Here is a 22,750-nt window from a genome sequence, read left to right on the forward strand (position 1 = left end):
ATTGTGATCACTTCCTATTTCAAATCCTTGGTATACTCTTGTGTCCTGAACCAATGGTGCACATTTTTATGTTGGAAAATGGTGTCAGTAATAATTAGTCCATGTCCTGAGCAGAAATCTAGCAGGTACTTATTATTATTAGCTTTGCTCTTTTCTCCAAATTTTTGCAAAACATTCTTATGTGTATGGTAATCATTTTCTACTCTACTGCTTAGATCTCCAACAAGGACCAATTTTTTCTTTTTTGTTGTGTCAACTGCCTTCTCTAATACTTCGAAAAATTCTTCCACTTCTTTAGTAGAATTTTCTGTGGGACCATAAGCACAAATAAGTTGCATTGTCCAGTTCCCCCATTCTGACATTAGCCCACATCACTCTCCTTGATATTACCTGCCATTCAAGATAATCATATTTAGTGTTTAATATTATAACTACTCCTCCTTTTCCCTTGTTATTTCCTGAATATATAGCACACCCAGAAATATGAGACCCTTCAACACTTCTGCGCATGTCAACAGAAGGAGAATCCATTCTGATAATAGGGTAATCAATCCGTATTGTGGGATGAGTTGTTTATTCATCAGAAAATGAACTTCTCTTTTATCATTGTAGTTTTTAAAGTGGTAACTATTTTGCTTGTATAACAGTTGGAAAATTTTACGTATAAAACACGTAATTTCGCGTGTTATTGACCAATTTGTTCATTGCCTTATTTCTTTCTCCCCTTCAACATGAATTGACTCTTCCTGGCAGTCTTCCAACGAGAGCTCTCCCTTCTGCGGTCAGACTATAACATCTTGTATTTATAGCTTAGAAAGATCTGATCTGTTTTTCTTTGTTTTGGTAACGCCTATTATATCAATCTGGTAATTATCCAATTCTTCTGCCAGTTTCATTTCTTTTCCATTGATGCTTTTTATGCTGATGGTGCCAATCTTGATCTCTGCTGATGTTGAGTTGGGGGTTTGTTCCAGTAGCTGACTATTCATCACTGTTTGCCCCAGTTCCCTGATGAAAACAATCTCCAGATTGTTTTCATCACCTTGATATGAAGATCAAAACATCAGGTGATTACTGTAGTTTATATTAAACTGAAGTTTTACTATAACATGGTAATTGTCTCCATAATTTTTTGATAATGAATGGTGATCACCATGTAACTATGAAGGAAAGGATTTGATTAAAATATAAGTTTCTATTGAGAGGAAAAAATACCACTACCAATGCAGTCATGGTGTAGTTGTATAGATTTCTGCTGCAAATAAGTTATTTCATTGTAACATTTTTCCCCCCAAAATAAGTTGCAAATGATGTTTGAAATATGATGAAAAAACATGCTGCCACCTTTTTAAGGGATATGGGCTTTCTCTATAAAAGTGGATTTGAATCTCATCAACAGGACATAAAGAACTTTTAACAAACCAAGATTTAGCTAGCTGTCTTATACAGAGGGCATTTTCTTCTTGGCAACTTAGATTTGCATACCACATAAACATAAAAAAACTAGGCAGACAATGCATACAATTAGCACATACTAGCCTCAGCTGAATAACAGAATACAGAGTAGTTCAACTCGCTGTTCTCACTGTAAGAAACTTATCACCTAACAGACAGATATGCAATACACCTTAGTCTGTAATATTATAAACAGTGGAGGCCAGTGAAATTTTAAGTGGGGGGGGGTGCTGCCTACACAAAATAAAAAAAAATTACTTTTTGCCTAATTAGTAACCAATTTATTAATAAATAAATCTGTAGATTTATTTATTAATAAATTGGTTACTGATTAGGAAAAAAAAGAATTATTTTTTTATTATTTTGTATAGGCAGCACCCCCAATTAAAATTCCACCAGCCGCCACTGATTATAAAAGTATATTCTCTCTTTCTCCCTCTCTCTCTATATGGGTATATTTCATATGGTTGTCATATTTCAGAAAGTTGTAGCTATCATCTTGTCAAGTACAGTTGAACCGTTTAGAAACGAGATGATAAAATATAGTAAATTTCATAACTTCTCCCCTCTTTAGGATTCAGGGATTAAAAAAAATAAATAAATTTATTGAACTGTTTATTTGTGGGTCATTCAAGGAAGGCATGTATAATTGTTCACTGCTTATATTGTTCGGCCAACTGCACTGCAGTCAGCTGAACAATATAAGCAGGTTAGTATCAGCTTGTATTGATTGCAATGCAGTCAACACCTCCAGGAAAGTGGCAATGACCAACATGAAAAATGTCTTAAGAAATGCAAATCCTGAATTTTTGTTTGTATAAAAGTTGCTGCAATACATATATATTTCATGTGTTAAAAGAAATACCATCTTGAAATACAGACACCTTTACTACCAGTTTAGAAAAGTTTGTTCTTTTTCAAAAGCTTAAAAATTCCTTTGCTTAAAGCACATTAATAAATAAATAAATGCATACACATTGATTTTTATATTCAAGAAAAATGTCTATATAATTGCTTTCAGTCTTGTTATTAATTTCCTTTTTAATTCACATTTGATAGCACAGAATGAGTTTAATACAATGAAACAATAGCCATTAAACAGATAATTATTGATACAACAAAACGATCTTCTACTTCAAGAACTTAATATTAACATTTTATTAATCTGGTATAATGGGATTATCTACACATTCATAGCTATCCAGAGACTGAACTTCAATTTTGACAGTACTAAGTAAGTCAGTTCCATTTCTGCAATTGACTTCTTCTGTGGATGATCCACTACATGCCACAACAGGTTCAAATTTATCTGATCTACTGTTTTCAGCATCTTTACGTAATAGTACAGCATAACCTTGTCGCCTATGCTGCATGCTTGTATTTTTATTATTATGACTTTTTAAATGTGCATTTAAGGATGATAAGTGGATAAAAGTATTTCCACAAATGGCACAAACATAAGGACGTTCATTTGTATGAATTCTTTTGTGTCTATTTAATGGAGAGGATGATGTAAAACCTTTTCCACATGTTTCACACACAAATGGTCTTTCATTAGTATGAATTCTCATGTGTGTATTTAAAGATGATAACTGAGAAAATGTATTGTCACACACTGAACACTTATAAGGCCTTTCATTTGTATGAGTTCTCTGATGTGCTCTGAGATGGCCAAGTCTTTTGAATTTTCTGCCACAGGTAGCACATTCATAAGGCCGCTCATTTGTGTGTGTCCGGATATGCTCTGTAAGTGTAAAAGATGTCCTAAACTTTCCATTACACACATGACAAGTAAATGGACGAGTACCTGAATGTATGAGGCTATGAACTCTCAAGGCAGAATCATGTGCAAATCCTTTACCACATTGGTCACAAAGATATCTTCTTTCACCTGTGTGTATAACTAAATGGCTTGTTAAATGAGTAAGTTTATCAGTTGAATAAGAACATCCAGGGCACTGAAAACGTTTGCGCTCCTCATTCTTTCTGCGATTTCTACGACGATGAGTAGAATGAGATGGAAGAAAATTTTCTGATGAGGGAATATCAAGTCTGTTTCCTATAAAAAATTAACATAATGAGATTTTAGATAAGAATAACATTTATTTAAATAACAGTTAAAATTAGTTTTCTGTGATGTGATACTATAATCAAGCAATAGTTGCATTAATGAAAACATTAAAAGAGCAGAAGCATAAGTGAAAAAATGGTACGTAAGACACTATCTTCTTACAACTGTACTGCTATCAGCAGCAGTAGTAATCATACTAGCAGCTTTCAGAATGTTATATCTCCAAACACACTGAAGATATGCAATTAAATATGGCAATGTAGGTTCATAAATTTCATTTTAAAGTATCAGGTACTAAAGAAGCAAAGTTAGATATTTTGTAACTTGCTTTTCACATACTTCAGTGCAAAAGCCCTAGGAATTTTCTATAGGTAAGAAAGACCTTCTGCCTTCTACTGTGCCTTCAAAATTTTTTTTAAAAAAAATATGATGAGACGCTTTAGTCACTTTCAGTTCTTAGATAAACTGCTCTAGAGGATCTTTATATCTAACAAACTGTGGAATCTTTTCTCCTACATTAAAAAAATGTTGACTGGAACCAACCAGGGGTACGTTTTTCTTAATGGTCAAGTATTCTGGCTAACATTTTCTTATATTGTTTAATACAGAAATTTCACTTATAGATGCACACAGGGCCATGCCAACCCGAGGGTGCACTGCACCCGGGCAGCAACATTGATAAGGCGGCATTTTATGTAGCTAATATCTAATTTGGATTATACAATGCAGTATTAGGGGCGGCCAATAAAAGTCTGCACCCGGGCAGCAAATACCCTTGGCGTACCCCTGGATGTACATATGGATAGATGGGGGGGGTTTACAAAATACACACTCAAGAGAACTTTTCAAGTAAAAGATGCAATATAACACAATATTATCAAAATTGCTCCTCAAAAAATTTTTGAAATAAATGTTTTCTTCACTAGCAGTTAGGACTGTTTCCTGTACTTAAAATTTTAAGATGTAAAACAGCAACCGTCTTAGTGCCACTGCTCATAAAATGAATGATTAATCAAGCTTAACCACATCTCTCTTTGCTTACCATAACATAGAGTGGAAAGAATCACCTTGCTTTACTTAGAAGAGAATTTCTTATTGCAATGAATTAGAGAATCTAAGGAAATTATTTGTTCACATGGTTCGGTTCCCTCAATGATATTCATGTCTCTGATCCAATCTATAAATACTGATTTCACCTAATACCAAAAATTATTTGAAAGCACCATGAGAAAGCAGATGACACATACTCTGTATACAACATCTCATGTTCTTCCACATATAGTTATAGTGTTAACAATTTGGGTTTATTTTACTTCAGTGGCTTTTGACTAATACAGAGTAGTTGTACTCTGTATTAGTCAGTGTCTGTTAGTTTTGGTAAAAAAACTCCTGCTCCCAGATATGTTTTTTTTTTTTAAACATGTCCCATACATTCTTAATGGGGTTCAGATCCAGGTTATGTAGTGACCTGGGAAGATGGTGGAAGTCGCTATCATGCTCGCTGAACCACTGCTGAACAATTGTTGTGCAATGGACAGTAGCATTGTTGTCCATGAAACAACAGTCACCTGCTGGATAAAAATTGAACATTGCAGGATGGACATGATCGCCAACACTGTTCAGACATTACTTGGAGGACACCCAACCTTCCAGCAGTATCAGGGTTTCCCATTTCTTATCAAAACTTGGGTTCATTGCTTCATGACTTCCAAACTCTCTACCTAACACTGGTAAAGAACAAGGTGTATAGTACGCCCACACTTTAGAGAGCTTCGCTTGGAGACTTGCCAAGAATAGTCGATTCATGCTGAAGGGGAGAAAGAAATGAAGGAAGTATGAATTGGTCACCAACACGTGAAATCACGTGCTTTATAGGTAAAATTTTCCAACTGTTATACAAGCAACATAGTTAACACTTTAAAAACTACAAAGATCATAAAAGAGAAGTTAATTTTCCGACGTGTAATAATAAACAACTCATCCGAGATAAATAGTGTAAACAATACAGATTGTTTACCCTATTATTGGAATGGATTCTCCTTCTGTTGACATGCGCAGAAGTGTCGAAGGGTCTCGGACCTGTGGGCGTACATTACTATGACTCATCAGACCACATGACCCCCCCCCCAGTCTTCCAATAGATGAACTTTGCAGAAATCAGTGCTTTCCGTATAGGCATGCGACTGCCAATACTGATCCTCTTCAATTCCCTGTGTATAATTCAGTGAGACATGGGTTGGGAACAGCCTTCTTTAATGCTTTGGTAAGCTGAGGCACTCAGGAAGTTCTGTTTTCATTTTCCCCTACAAGCTTCTCAGATGATAGCAATTCTGTTTCTGACACACTGCCTTAGGTTTATTTTTTTTTTCCACTGATTAAACACCAGGATATCTCACCTTTTGAGAAACCAGTCAGCTCGGCTGTTTGAAATTGTGATTCTAGCAAGATGGATACCCACAATAAGTCCTTCATCAAACTTTGAAAAATCCTTTGTTTTTCCCATGTTCAACATTACTGACGGCATAAGTGATGTTTACATAAATCTGCATAAAAGTTGTGTGCGTGCGCACACACACATCTGTCCATAGTAAGCCTAAGCCAGGTCACAAGAATAACCTAAGCATAACCTAACTTGTAACCTAAGCCAGGTCACTCGAATGTATGGAAATGGTAACAGTTTTGCTGCAGTCTTGTGCATTAGTCAATGGAAGGGATTATGGCCACTGGCTAAAAAAGTGTGGAGCAAGCAAGTGAGTTCAGTGGTAAGAGCACTGTCATTGGAACAGATAGCTCTGGCTCTGTGAGTTAGTGTTTTTAGAATAATATATTTCTGCATCACACTTTTTTAGCCAATGGCTATAATCTCCAAAGAATAGACAAATACTAAAATGCTCCCTGGAAATCCCCTCCATTGCCTAATACAAAGGACTACAGCAAAACTTGCCATTCCATACATTCAGGGAATGAATATATGGAATGGAATGAAGATATCTCGAGTGCTTAATAAATATCAGCTCCATACCACATTTCAACCTTATGTCAAATTGGCAACTCTCATCCATTCACCTAAGGACAAACTCTCTCCTTTATCACATCCAGTATATGAATTCCCTGTACTTGTGACCTGGCTTACTATAGACAAACAGGTAGAACTGTTGATACCCATCTTGGAGAACATACAAGGTACATTCGTCACTATTGTTATGGCAAGTTGGGACTAGCAGACCATGCCTTGTATACCCCTTCAGACAGGATCAAATGGAAGGAAACAAAAGGTGCTACACAAAAGTCATTATAAAGTCAGATTGTGTTTGTTATCAGCAGCAGCTTTAAAACATTCTCCAAACCTCAACAAGTATGGCTGTATCAATTTACTAAAAATCTCATGGACAGCCATTTTAAGATCCAATTAATACTTTTTTTTTCTCTCTCTTTTTATCCAACAATAGATGGTGCCAATTATGACTTTAGTTCCTTGTGTTGTCTGTTGCAATTTTTTAAACTAGTCCCACTGTTACACCAAATTGTTGCTGTCCATGCACTGTGACAAACTTTTCTGTGCTCTGAAGATGCTCGATATAATACCAATGAAATATCAGCAATAAATAAATATTAATCTTTCTTATTAATCTGTGTTACAGATAAGAAAATCTGCATGTCTGGAGTAATTACTTTGATTATTAAATGTGGTAGCAAATAAGTGAAAAGTGTTGGAAAATATCCATCATGAATGCAATAAGAAATCTGAAAAAAGCAACTGGATTGATAGAACAGCAGTACAAAATATCAAGAAAAGGATGCAAGCACACAGCAAGAAAAACATTTCAGTATTAGAGGCTAAAAAGTCACTGTGAACACTAAATGCAAAAAAGGCTGCGAGATGAGGTAATATTCAACTTACAGTGTTTACATATGAGGTATAAAAGTTTTGCAGTAGCTCTACATCCTCAAGAAGACTGTCAGGAAGTGAAATTCTTAGATAATTAGAGTACATATTGTACCAACTTAAACAGTGAGAATTAGAGATAAATAAATCCCCACTGAGCATTCTTCTAGAAGCTAGAATAAAAATAGATAGGGGCTATTTAACAATAACTGGTTTATATGCCCCAGAAGAGGGAAGAGAACAAGATAATATTTTTTTTATAATCAGCTACAAAACATATATAATAAAATAAATTAAAATGATTACGTAATTTTAGCAGGAGACTTAAATGCAAGAATTGGAAACACGAAAATTAATAATAACATAGGAATACATGGAAAACATACTCTAAACAGGAATGGTAAAAAATTGATTGACTTTGTAGTTTATAATAACCTAAAAATAATGAATTCCTTCTATAAACATAAAGACATACATAAATATACTTGGGCAGCAAGAGGATGGAAAACAATATTAGATTACTTTATACTAAATGAAAAGACATCAAAATTTTCACTAGATGTTAGAGTTCACAGAGGATAGGAAATAAGCAGTGACCACTTCCTTGTTAAAATAAAATTAAGATTACCACCTAAATGGCTACAAGTAACAAGAACAGAAAGAAAAATTGAAACATTTGTTTATAAAACTAGACTATTGAATGACACAAATATACAATGGCTATATGAACAAAGAATTAACCAATATCTAGACAAAATAAAACAAAATGAAGAAATAGAAATAGAATGGCTTAATATAAAAACGATAATAAATGCAGCAGCAAATAAAAGCTTAGGAAAGACCAAAAAATTCAAAGGAAAAAACTGAAGATCTGAGATGATACAATGAAAGAAATAATCAAAAAGAAAAAAGAAGCCTATCACAAATGGTTAAGCAGTAAAAGATTAGAAGATGAAATAGAATATAAAAGAATAAGAGCCATAGCTAAAAGAGAAGTCAGAAAAAGACAGAGAAACATGGAACAAATTTGTTTCTAATTTAGAACATGAGTTATATAAAATAAGACCCAATGAATATAAAATTTTGAAACACTTAAATGCAGATATCAAAGAAACATAAAATTAAACACTGAATTGAAATTAGAAGAATTTCTAAATTACTACACAGAATTGTGGACAGACAAATATTTTAAAAAAGACAACTGGCAAACAATTAATGAAAATGAAAAGGAAATAACTAAAGAAGAATTAGAAATCAGCCTGAAAGAAACAAGAAATGGAAAAATTACCTGGAGAAGATAAGCTAGGTTCAGAACTATATAAATATGCAGGAACTAGATTCAAAGAAAGACTCTTATTATTTTTAAATAAAATTTATTCAACTGGTATCCCCCCAATAGAATGGAAAAAAGCAATTGTGATTACTATCTTTAAAAAAGGTAATAGAGATGACACTAAAAACTATAGAGGTATCAGTATACTAAATTCTTGTTACAGAATATAGCAGAATCTTAAATAGCAAACTAATGAAATATTCCAAAAACTTTATTTTAGAAGTCAGAATGGATTTAGAAAAGGACAATCATGTATAGACCCGGCCTTTTGCCTAAAATTAATAATAGAGAAAAGAAGAGAATACAATTTAGAAACACATATTGCATTTGACAAAGTATTTAACATATTAAAAGAAAGACAAATACCAAATAATATCCTAAAAGCTATCACAAATATATATGAAAATAATCAAATACAAATAAGATTAAATCACGAACTATCATATATGAGAGAGATAAACCAAGGAGTCTGACAGGGATGTCCCCTCTCAGCAACTCTTTTTAATATCTACTTAAATGAAATAATAATAAAATGGAATAAAAATTTACATCAAGGAATTAAACTTTCTCCTACAGTAAACTTAATCACTCTCCTCTTTGCCGACGACCAAATAATAATTACAAATTATTATTTGGTCGTAAGTTGAAGATAAACTACAGAAAGCTATTTTAGATCTAAATGAGATATCCAAAGATTATGGTATGATAATATCAACAGAAAAATCAAAAACTATGGCCTTTAAGGGACAAGATCCAGCAAGAACTAAAATAGTAATAGATAACAAGATCTTAGAACAGGTGAATTCATTTAACTACCTAGGATGTATGATCACATATGAAAATGAAAAAGATATAAACATAAAAATTGCAAAATATTTAAAAATAACAGGTGTAATTAACTCTATATTTAAACCAAACCTAGTTCAAAAACAAGCCAGACTAAAAGTATACAATACATTAGCCCTACCAGTCTTAATGTATGGAAGCGAAATCTGGACAATAAAACAAAAAGACAAACAAAGATTAACAACAGCAGAAATGAAGTTTATGAGAAAAACTGCAAAGTATACCCTATTTGATCACAAAAGAAATGAAGAAATTATGAAAGAATTAAACCAAGAACCAGTAATAGAAAAAATTAAAAAATATAAACATAAATGGATGGAACACATTCAAAGAATGAAAACAGAAAGATTACCAAAACAAGCCTTAAAATACAAGCCACTAGGGAAAAGAAAACCAGAACGTCCTCTTAAATGATTCAACGACGACTTCGAAGGCCAGAACAGGCCATGCTAGGCCTAAATCCTTGCTATGCATGATGATGACTGAGCATTCCATGAAAATTACACAAGCAATCTTGAGAAAAATCAATGAAAGGAAAAGTGATCAAAAACAAGTAAATTGTAATGAAAAAAATAAATATGGTCTTGATTAATGATTTAGTTTTTACTTTACGATTAAAAGCCAAGAACTGTTTGTTGATCTAAAAAACACAAACAAACTTAGGTTACACTACAAATCAACAAAATTTCCATTATATCTACTTTTACAATTTTGCAATGAGGTTCTGATATCCTTCGATGCTAGCCAAACTCAATCCTGTCTCATTTCTCACAAAAACTTTTCTTCTGGTATCAACTTTTGAAAGGCTAAATTTCTCTTCTGGGGAAAACTAATATGCAGTCTTTCTTGACACAATTATCATTGCTGACTGAGCTGCAAGATACTAAGTTTTTCCCCTTACTCCAAGCATTACTTTATATACCTGAATAACTACTATTATAGTCCATCTCCACAGAATCCCACAGAGGATTCTGTGGATGAACAACAGCCATTCACCAATGCATATTATACCCATTTTTCCTTACAATACATTGAATTCCCTCTGATAATATTCCACTCCACCTCTCTAAACACAAAATTTGTCTTCACTACACTTACTCAACTTCCAGGTGAGACTCCTATTACTAGAAAAATTTCTTCTTTACCTAACCAAAAAAAAAAAAAACTCACTCAAGTAACTTGTGTTCCTATCATATCTCTCCCCTCCCCACTTGCAGCCTATTCCACTAAAGTTTATTATCATAAAATTAGTATATTCTCATAGCAAACATTCCAAAAAAACTGACCAGTATCTGAATCTTTTCTATTACTTCATCTTCATCAAAGACATGGAGACCAAATCAGAACATAGTTACATTGAGGCCTTACTACTACTACATCAGAAACACAAGGAGACAAAATCAGAACATAGTTTACATTGAGGCCTTATAAGTTATTGCCCCTTTATAAAGGGGACAATAACTTCTTAAATCCTATGTTGAAAATTTATTTATCACTAGGTTAGACTATAATAGATTTAGTTTAATCCTTTATCCCAGTGAGAGCAAACAAAGTTTGCGCCTGAAAATATCTTCAGGACTAAATATAGTGTTGTACTATCTTATCCAGTAAGTAGTGCAACACCAAGGCAACTCGTGGCAAAGGTGGAACAAGCTACCAGGCACTTCTAACCCAGTATCTCCCATAATGCAAAACACATTTCCTATGTGGATATGTATACTGTTATGCATTAAAGGGATTGGCCATCTACCCAGACTAGTTTCGACCTTTATTGAGGTCTCTTCAGTGGGAGCCAGGCCCAGAGCTGGAGATACCAGGCAGAAGCAGTAGCAAGTCATCTGTGCCTATGGGAGTTGCCAAAAGGTTTATCACCTTTTTTAAAAATTACTCTGGATTTAGAGAAAGATGTTGAAAATTTATTTATCACTAGGTTAGACTATAATAGATTTAGTTTAATCCTTTATCCCAGTGAGAGCAAACAAAGTTTGCGCCTGAAAATATCTTCAGGACTAAATATCTTCAGGGCCCACTGAAGAGACCTCAATAAAGGTCGAAACTAGTCTGGGTAGATGGCCAATCCCTTTAATGCATAACAGTATACATATCCACATAGGAAATGTGTTTTGCATTATGGGAGATACTGGGTTAGAAGTGCCTGGTAGCTTGTTCCACCTTTGCCACGAGTTGCCTTGGTGTTGCACTACTTACTGGATAAGATAGTACAACACTATATTTAGTCCTGAAGATATTTTCAGGCGCAAACTTTGTTTGCTCTCACTGGGATAAAGGATTAAACTAAATCTATTATAGTCTAACCTAGTGATAAATAAATTTTCAACATCTTTCTCTAAATCCAGAGTAATTTTTAAAAAAGGTGATAAACCTTTTGGCAACTCCCATAGGCACAGATGACTTGCTACTGCTTCTGCCTGGTATCTCCAGTTCTGGGCCTGGCTCCCACTGAAGAGACCTCAATAAAGGTCGAAACTAGTCTGGGTAGATGGCCAATCCCTTTAATGCATAACAGTATACATATCCACATAGGAAATGTGTTTTGCATTATGGGAGATACTGGGTTAGAAGTGCCTGGTAGCTTGTTCCACCTTTGCCACGAGTTGCCTTGGTGTTGCACTACTTACTGGATAAGATAGTACAACACTATATTTAGTCCTGAAGATATTTTCAGGCGCAAACTTTGTTTGCTCTCACTGGGATAAAGGATTAAACTAAATCTATTATAGTTCTTAAATCCTATTTGTCAGCATATTTTTTGGAATCCAAATGATCCTTTATACTATTCTGGCTATTTTTACTAACACTCCTAGATCCCTGACTTCAATTTGTTTTAGTATAGTCCATAAATGTAATAAGTGGCTTATCTCTTCAATCCAAAATGCATACTTTTGCAACACACCAAACTTGTAATAACCATTTTCCTATATTCAAAATCAGTCAAACTGTCTGCAGGAGTGCTACATCATATTCGTTTACTTTTACTCTCCAGTCCAGAAACTGGTTTTTCTTCATACAAAATAAGCACAATGATAAGAAAAAACACTGCAATTTACTGACATAACACACTGGCCTGACAGCCTTAGCTGGCCAAAAAACGTGTTTTTTGGCCAGAAATCAGCCATTTTCAGTTTTTTGTAAATTTTGAGGCAATTTTTTTTTTATTTTTTATAAAAGAAATACTTCAGTCAAGGTGATTTTGGGCATACATGTTCTAATTCATATAAGACAGACATAAAAATCAGGCTTCAATTGAATCAACTCAAGGCCTATAGGGTAAATTGGGGAAAAGAGCAGCACTCGGAACACCTTAAAGCAGGTGGCCACAATCTTGCAAAAAATTAGCTTGTCTGAAAATGCAAATAAACAATCAAAAAAGTACATAAAAACTGCAATAAAAAAATTCAGAAACAGACAATCTGGAAATAAGCTATGATTAATTTTAAAACCCTCCAAAATCGCAAAAATCCAGAGAATCTGCTGATTACCAATGGCCACCATAATTAATAGAATGAGATGAAAAAAGTTCTTTCATCTAAAGTATAAGGTGTCAAAATAACTCATGAAAATCATTCAAATGAAATAATCAAGTGATTATTTAAACTAAGTGAAAAATACATTTACATCCTCACATTCAACAATGGTAGCATACAAATTCAGCTGTTTCCACCCACTTTTCCTGATACTGCAATCTGATCTTCAGATACTATTCAATATTAATTCATTCTTTCTTTCAGATACCATTCATTTATATTAATTTATTATAGTTTTTCTCAATTCACTTTCATCACACCATGAAAACAGATTTATGATAATCTTCTCCCCCCTTTTTTCTTTTTCCAAGTTCTTACCTGTTCTCTTTCGCTTTCATAATATCAATGCCCCCCCCCTTTTTTTTTCTTTTCTCTCTCTTTTTTTTTGCATTCTAACTCACATCTTTAATCTTCACTTCTAGAAAACAAGATTCTGTCAAAGTTTCAAGTATGGAATCACCATATCATTACTTCTTCCTTTGTTTTTTTCCACCCTTGAATGCTGCCTTTCTATTCTCTGCTATACTGCTTGCAGAAATGTAACAATCAATCCCCAGCTGTTCAAGTTCAGGTGCAAATAATCTATTTCTTTCATGAAATCTACTTCTCTTCATATTATCCCCCCCTCCCGCCCAATACATTCTCTTATGTACATTTCTTTACCTTCATTCACTACCATATTTTCATTTCTGTGTAATTTTATGTTCTCCATCACTTACACTTTCCCATCCTTTGTCATTTTCATGTAGTGCTGACTTGCTTGTAACACTATAACATTTCAAGCTTGCTCACCCACAATAATGAATACATTTAATAGTCACTCATGTTAAATTGCTTACACAAGTATCTTGACTGACATTGCACTATTATGTAAACCTTGGCACCATTTAATTACGCTTTTTTTTTCTTTAACAGGTATACAAATTACAAATACCACACATTCACACAAATTCAACTGAGGCAAAAAATAAGTTTTCATAAATTTACAAAGAGCATGCCTTTTTCACAGCACACACTGTATATGTGTCTACTCTGAGTAGAGACAGCATTTTCATGTTAATTCTATAGAAATCACAAATCCGTCAATCCAATGAATATTGTTCTCATATTTGATGTTAGCAGTCCCGTGCCTTGTCAGGTGTCATCTCCTGGAGATGAAGATGACGCCTGAAACTCCATGAGCTTCCACCACCAGTGGCACACCCAGGATTTAATCTGGGTGGTGGTGGTGGGGGGGGGGGGGGAGTAGCAAGTTGAACGGATAAAAATATTTTTAATACAATAAATTTGCATTAAAAATATTTTTATCCATTCAACTAACATTCGTTAAATTTTATTCATTCAATAAAATTCAATAGGTAATTATAAAAATTTATTTAAAGAATAAAATCCAGTTTTCTTTTCTTTTCACAAAGCTCTTGAATTATTTCAGTCGTGGTTACATTAATCTCTCTCTGTGTGTGTATATACATAGCAAAGCCAGTCCGTTCAATCGTAATTGTGTCATGGTAGATCTTAAATAGATTTTTAAAAGGCGTAAGTTAGAAAATGACCTTTCACTGACGCATGTTGTTACCAGAAGTGTTGCAAATATTTTTAATAAGTTATAGATGTTAGGATATATCATTTTGTCACACTTTGAAACAGCATCAATGGCATTTTTGCATGGAGCTATTGCAAACGGTTTTTCAAATTTCTTATACTTGAATTCGCCGTTGAAAATTGCTGGATTTGTATAATGCAAATCACTGGCATAAAATTCACACAATTGATGAAAATCTTCCATTGCACTTGCTGTTGGAGCATCTTTTCCATTTGGTAGAACAGAAAAAAATATATTTCAAAATGTTGCAATGCAGAGTGAAACGTTCATGAAGTTGAGTCAATATTTGGTCAATAAATGGAATGAATAGTTCTCCTGAAATACTCTTCTAATTGGCTGGAACATTGAACTTTAATGTTTGTTTTGATGAAGTCCTTGGCTTTTTAATGTCAATATTAAAATTATTCGCTTTTATCCATGCTTCATCGTAAATATCTTTAAATGAAAAATCTGGTGTTTCACGAACGGTATTTAATTGAGCCACATCATCATCAACAAAATTTAGGGCAATTAAGAGGTCACTATCAGATTTTTGCATTATTTTAGACAATGGTAAGGTGCATGCAAATATTTTTTGCAAGCTAAATAAAGATATTATAAATCTTAAAAGATATTAATATTATAAACAAAAAGGACGTCCTGTCTTTTAGAGGTATTGAAGAAATTGTGTACTTTTCAATTATGCCAATGCAATTTCTTATTTGTCACGGATACAGCATTTCCAAGTGCCAAATTCAAACTATGTGATGCACAATGAATATATAAAGCTTGTCGATATTATTATTACATAACATCTCCAGGTAGTCCAAAAACATATCGAGGAAGGGCACCTACTCTACAACTCTCCGTCTTCACCAACCACAACTACAATCATCATCATCATCTACACCAGTGGTTGCCAAAGGGGTCGATATGACTTTGTTAGGGGTCAATTCGGACTCAGGGGTCGACAGAAAAATATAAGACATTATTGTATGGGTAATATTTAATTCGGTTAACTTGGATTACCTCCATGACAAAAGACATGGAGATAATGACAACGCAATTAAGAGTGAATCGTGGGATCAGTACCTCCATCTTACAGGTCCATGAATAGGACTTGTAAGATGGAGTAAGGTCATGAAAATAGTTACTGAGGCCAATCAAGTAGGCCAAAATGACGTATTTACCAATAAATGGATGTTGGTGGTTCCTGCCGGCCGGCACAGTGGGAGCGAGATTGAAACACATGCATGGTTCTTATTTACTGATACTTACAAGTATTCAATCCCAGTCTCATTTTTGCGCATCGACATACAAGTGAGCGTTAATGTTCTAAAATTCATCAACATACATATTATAATTCAATCGTTATTCATTCACGAACTAAACTTCTCTATGTTGAAGAGTTCAGCAGCACTGGTAGTAATACCAGTGATATCAATACCAGTAGTTTATTAATATCACTAGTAATACCGGTGATATTACTAGTGATAGTAATAGTAGTAGTAATAGTAATATAATAATATATACTATATTATACATGCAATAAACACTGTAACTATAAAATAAACAATCTAAAAAGTCACATAAGCGTCTTTTATTTGCTTGTCCTATTATAATTACGTAATAGTAAAATATAGGGGGTCGATAAAAAGTCAAGAAACACTTGAAGGGGTCGACGGGCAAATGACTTTGGCGATCCCTGATCTACACCAACGCTATCTACTGCCGACCACTGCCACTAATATTTTCACAGACAATCACAAACATCCATGCCCACGGCGGGATTCGAACTAGCAGCCTTTTGGCTGGAGAGTCGGCCAACAAGGCCACATATATAGATAAAAAATTAAATTTTGTGGATAAAAATTAAAACAAAGTTTTAATTTTTACTAAGTAAAAAACTAAGTTTAGTAAAAATTAAAACAAAGTTTTAATTTTTACTAAACAAATAAATAAAATGATATAATTATGTTACTATTTACTTTTAATGAGATGGATGAGCTTCTTGACCTTGCAGAGTTGCTGAATATCTGGCTCAATAGTGGTGAACTTCAGTTGAAGATCAGCACACACTAAGACAAATTCTGTATTTTGTTTTTATTTGAAGGAGCGATTAAAATCGTTTCTCGCCAAGATAGGTTGTAGAAAACTGCATGACAAATTTTCGACTTCTTCAATTAATTCGGGAAATTCACTTCTCACTGAAGGTGAGATCCAGAATTGAGCCAAACCACGATCACGGAATTGCATTTTAAGCCCACTGTCACTTGACAGTTCAATTAGCTGATCTTTTTTCGATAACGAAAGGTCATTCTCGTGACTGCAAGCCTATCATGAAATCACAGAAATTTCTTATAAAAAGTTATTCAGAAAATGTTTCCAAATTCTGTTTCAGAGTTTTGAGGTAGACACAAACCCTTTCCCAGTGGTTAAATTCTAAACTAATAAGTTTCGGGGGCCCTGTACAAAATAACCAATTGTATTTACCTTTTGAATACTATCCAGGGAAGCTCCAAACCTCCCCGTCCCTTTCATCACGTGTTCGTAATCAGGCGACTGTTGATATGACTTTATATAACATTCAAAACTGTAAACAATTGTTGAATAATAGCACAATAATGTAGGCAAAAAAGGGAGAAAAGTCACAAAATGGAAAAATGTTCCTATAAACTAACCAATTGTATTTACCTTTGAATGCGATCCACTGGTCCAGTGTCCAACAAGTCAGCAAATCTTTCCTTTCGGTAAGCGTATTAATATTATCGCATTGCAATTGATGGGAATTCTGTGTTTCTGTGGATTTGTCACAGATCTCTTTCTCTTCAGAAACTACACACAAACTATTATTACAAACTTGTTTTGTATTATCAAGGTCATTCAAGATATTTTTCCATTTAAAGAAGGTACCAATACTTATCCATAATTGAAATACCGTACTTACTCGCATATAACTCTCACCCCTGATTTTATTATTCAAAAAAAATAAATTAAAAAGTTTCGCATATACCTCGCAAATGAAAAAAAGCTGAAACACATTCAGAGCAGGGCAATAGTAACTTGCCTCCGCAGTAAACAACAGGCCCTCCCCCAATAGCCACTATATTGCAGAGGCAAGAAAAACAAGTACTTTTATTATGTCAGTGAATAAGGTATAAGCAGTCTATGTAATATATTTCTCAACAAATAGTGCAACTGGGTAAAAATTACACTAATTAATAAATCACATGATCCCTCATACAGAAACTATGCTGTATATACAGACTCAAGCAAAACCATATGTTGCACCGGCAAACACAGTATCTAACTAAAAACTATTGTTATTAATTAGATGCGAGTTTGCTCGGCAGCAATAAAATTCAACCGAAAGTGTTAAAACTAAGATATATATATATATATATATATATATAGCGAATGCTGTTATGGCAGTTTCACATATTATTGAAATTCAGTTGAAGAGAGTTAGCATTTCAACCGATTATGTCAGCTTGCTTTTCACGCGATTTCCAAAAAATATATAAATACTGGAATTAACTCGCAACACATTTTGTCTAAGTATTACTTAGCACTTCTGAAAATATATTGAGCCTTGGTTGAAGGAGGAAAACCTGCAACAATAAAAATCAATAAACAACCAATTGGTTGAAATGTGGTCATGTGGATAACACATGTTCAATTCAAATCTGACAAAACAGCAAGGGAAGGTGGAAGCAATAAAACCATATTGTTTTTCACCTCACCCCTTTTTTATTACTCGTCATTCTGCGCTACAAATTAAAATAGTAACAGAATGTTCATGGATTCTGCTGCTATTTTTTTTTTTTAAGTATTCATTTTATTTTAATAATTTTTTCTTATTCAATTTTGATTTGTTTTGTTTGGATAATTAAAATATATAGATTTATTTGATTAATTTAAGCCTGTGGACCACCTGTCCCATCGTCACGGATCACCTGTGATCTGCAGACCACAGGATGAGAAACACTGCTATAGGGTACTCTCACCTTAGGTGACCCTTAATTCATAAGTAGTATAGAAATAGAAGACATGACACAACATAAATAAAAAATGAATTTTAATTAGGAAAAGTATTTTGGAAAATTTTCTAGTGTTTTTTTAACTTTTTCTTTCTTTTTTTTTTTTAGGGGGGGGGAGGCCACCCATGCCCCTCCCCTCCATGGGTGCGCCACTGTTGAACTGTATCAATCCACCTATATCTTGGTCTTCCTCTGGGTGTTTTCTTGCCAACTAACACCTGTTTTGCTAATCTTTCCTCTCCCATTCTGTTTAAGTGACCATACCACCTGAGATTAGTTATGCTAACGCATTCCTGAATGCTGACAATATCAAGTTCTTTCCTAATATCCTTGTTTCTAATATGATATTGACATTGATGCCATCTTTTCACGCCTCTAGTCTTTCTCAGGACTCTGATATCTGCGGTCTCTAGTCTTTGATCAAGTGTTTTACTTCTGACCCAGCTCTCAGATCCATACGTTAAAATTGGTTTGAAAACTGTCTTGTATATAGCTAATTTAGTGTTCCAACTAATTTCTCTCTTATTCCATATAAATTTATTCAACTGACTTCCTACCATACCAGCTTTGTTGATTCTGTTGTATATTTCCATATTTAATTTACCATCTTCACTAAAAATTATGCCTAAGTAGCTGAAATGTTTTACTTGTTCCACAGGTTCTCAGTTCACAATGCAGTTGACATTTTCAGCGATTCTGCCTATTTCATTCTCTTTGTCTTTTTATTGCTGACCTTCATACCATATCTATTACAACAATTATTTAGTCAGGGAATCTTGCAGACTTGTAGTGGATTTATTAAGTATAACATCGTCTTCATAAAGCAAAGAGCTGACATTAACATCTCCAATTTTGATATCATGTTTAATACTACTTTCCTTCATAAATGAATAACAGAGGGGATAATGTACATCCTTGTCTCACACCAGATTTAATATTAAACCATTTTCCTGTACTTTCTTCAATTCTAACTGCTGACTTACAACTCAAATCCCTAGCCTGATAAGTTTCTTCTAGCATAATCCTGCCAACATAATACAACATTAGATATCTAATCAGGCCAAAGTGCATGACTTTGCATTTACTGACATTGAACCGACATCAATTTTCCCATTCCCACAATTCCAGCCTATTCAAAACATTCTGCAAGTACTGCATATCAGTAACATTCCTGATTACCTTACCTATCTCTGCATCATCAGCAAATAGCTGATGATGCAGAGATAGGTAAGGTAATCAGAGATAGCTGTATGTTGCCTGTCAAATCCTTCCCAATGGCATTAATGAAGATATTGAATAACAGTGAACCAAGGACTGGTACTTGGTCAGTATATACAGTCATCCCTCGACGTACGTCCTTTCGAAGATACGTCCGTGATCACATAAGGGAATAAATAATATTTTCAGATATACTTTCGAACAAGACGCAAGCAAGTGTAAGGTAAAGCATGCAACAGCGCTTTCAGCAGCAAACTCCCTCGGCAGTCGGCACTTGTCTTCAACAGTTCCTCTGTTGATTTTGTGTTTGAGAAATGGGTTATTTGTGTATTTATCATTAAATATTTCGTGATGCTTTGTGCAACATGGCTCCTACATGCACAATCAAAAAACCTTGAAACAAAGTTGCAAGTTATAAAGCAACATGAAGCTAGAAAGCCTGTCAGTGTGTTTGCACATGGCTTCGGATGGTCTCATTCTACAGTGTCGACCATTTTGAAAAATAAGGACAAAATCGTAGAGGCTGTGAAAGGATCTGCTTCCATTAAATCGACGATAGTGACAAAGCAACGACAAGGTCCTATCTGTGATATGGAAAAGCTACTTGCATCATGGATAGAGGACCTGAACCAAAAGCGCATGCCTCCTTAGCACTGTGACTATAACTGCTAAGGCACTAAGTCTCTTCAACATGTTGAAGGAGAAAGCAGAACCCGATTATGACTATGAATTCAACGCTTCTTCGAGTTGGTTTATGAGATTCAAGCAGCATTTTGCACTGCATAGTGTGAAAATGCATGGGAATCTGCATGTGCTGAGAAGGCTGTCAAGGAGTTTGTGGAAAAATTGTATAAAATTATTACAAAGGAAAATTATTTGGCAAAGCAAACATTTAATATGGATGAGACGTCCTTATTTCGGAAAAAAATGCCCGAGCAGACATTCATCCACAGAAAGCTAAAATCTATGCCTAGTTTCAAAGCTCTTAATGCCTATTGCGATTCTGTTGGTGTGGCCAGATATAAACTGAAACTTTGTGATATGGCACAGTGAGAATCCACGAATCTTCAAAAACATTAGGGAGCATAATTCCAGTTCATTATCGGAGCAATAAGAAGTCGTAGATGACTCAAAAATTGTTTGAGAATGCCTTAATCAACTGTTATGCGAGTGAAATAAAAAAACTATTGTGTGAAAGAAAATGTAGAATTTAAAATTTTATTAATTCTATATAATGCTCCAGATCATCCATCTTGTACATCTTATAGCGGTGATCTTCACCAAGTTCAAGGTCATGTTTTTCCCTCCAAACACTACTTCATTGATCCAACCGATGGATCAGGGAGTTCTTGTAGTGTTTAAGGCGCATTATCTACGGAGAACTTTTTCACAGACCATTTCTGCTACTGAAGGAAATGACTAGACTCTCATGCAATTCTGGAAAACATTCAATATTCATCATGCTATTAAAAATATTGCTGTGGCTTGGAACAAAGTGAACTCTCAATGTATGAGTGGCATATGGAAAAACACATTAAAAAGGTTTGTGCATGATTTTGGAAGTTGTAATAGTGGGCCAAGCAAACAATCTGAATCTCAAAGTGAATGATGACAACATAATTCAACTCATAGAGAGTTCCCTGAAGAGTTGACAAACGAAGAATTGGTCGAACTGGAGGAACAACTGTTACAGAAGAGGAAAAACGAGAAAAGGAAGAGGTAGTTAAACAATTTACAGTGAAGGGTCTTGCAGAAATGTTCTTTGCAGTTAGCGATGTTCTCAAAATGGCTGAAGACATGGACCCCAATGTTGAACGCTATTTAATAATAGAAAGGAAAGAACATGATGCGTTTGCTTGCTATGAACAAATTTATGATGAAAGGAAGAAGAAGAGGAATAAGCAAAGCACATTGGACATTTTTATAAAAAAAAACAAAGGTTAAACCAGAAGAGCCACAGCCTGATCATTCACACAGGGAAGGTAATAAAGATGTGATTGTGGAGGAAGATTTGGGTGATTAATCTCTCATTTTATAGTGGCAGTAACACACAGTACAGTTTTATAATAAGGTTTAAAAATTAAAATGACAGTATACTTATTACGGTTAGGTTCCTAACCCCTATAACTCTGTTTATTTAATGTATCGCCTTACGTCCTGCCGGATGGAACAGAACCCAGACGTCAGTCGAGGGATGACTGTATATACTTTTAAAAAATACTTATGTTTTCAAAACTTTATGATAGGAACAGCAGAAATTGGTTCTGTTCCCCTCAGTTTTTTTTGTAGATCTGTTGCAAGAAATGCATAAATCACAATGTGCCTTTATACATTTCATAAGGCACAAAGTGACAAGAACGTGTGTAACAGTGAAGAACTCCTGTAATGAATTTTTGGCTACATGTGGATAATGATGGTGACAATAAGCACATATACCTCAAGTTATACTATTTCAAATGGATAAGCCTCTCCATTTAGAAGGCTATCCATATATTTATGCAGTGCTGTTTTATAGTGTAAAAATCTACAACATACCATTATATAATCTGTAAATCAGGTAAGAAATAAATTAATCACTCAGAAAATAAAATTTCATCTGCACAGGTGATAACTTGTGCACTCTCAAAGAACCTTCAGTAACAGAATGCTAACATACAACACTGATTTTAATCTACTAGAGATTTTTTTTTATTATTTACAACAATAATATTCTCCCTAGAAAGTTTCTATTATGTAATGGGGTTTGATTACATCTGCAAACATCCATTACAAAA

General features: G+C 34.2%; 1 protein-coding gene across 2 annotated transcripts in view; it reads right to left on the reverse strand.

The window, feature by feature from the left end:
- Positions 1-2,466: 2,466 nt before the first annotated feature.
- LOC150101068 (uncharacterized) overlaps positions 2,467-22,750 on the reverse strand; it is a 32,458-nt gene continuing 12,174 nt past the window's right edge. Inside the window, exons 2-3 of one of the 2 annotated variants that reach the window (XM_090401685.1) lie at positions 17,413-17,553; positions 2,467-3,514 (exon numbers count right to left, since the gene is read on the reverse strand). In XM_090401685.1, coding sequence (XP_090257811.1) covers positions 2,616-3,514; positions 17,413-17,553 — 1,040 coding nt within the window. In that variant the 3' untranslated portion in view covers positions 2,467-2,615. The remainder of the gene's footprint in view (positions 3,515-17,412; positions 17,554-22,750) is intronic. The other variant, XM_090401686.1, reaches the window with a different exon arrangement.

This window comes from Typopeltis vanoorti, chromosome 12 (genome assembly GCF_054136105.1).
Source record: "Typopeltis vanoorti isolate ZY-2024b chromosome 12, IOZ_Tvanoo_1.0, whole genome shotgun sequence".
Taxonomy (NCBI): Eukaryota; Metazoa; Arthropoda; class Arachnida; order Uropygi; family Thelyphonidae; genus Typopeltis; species Typopeltis vanoorti.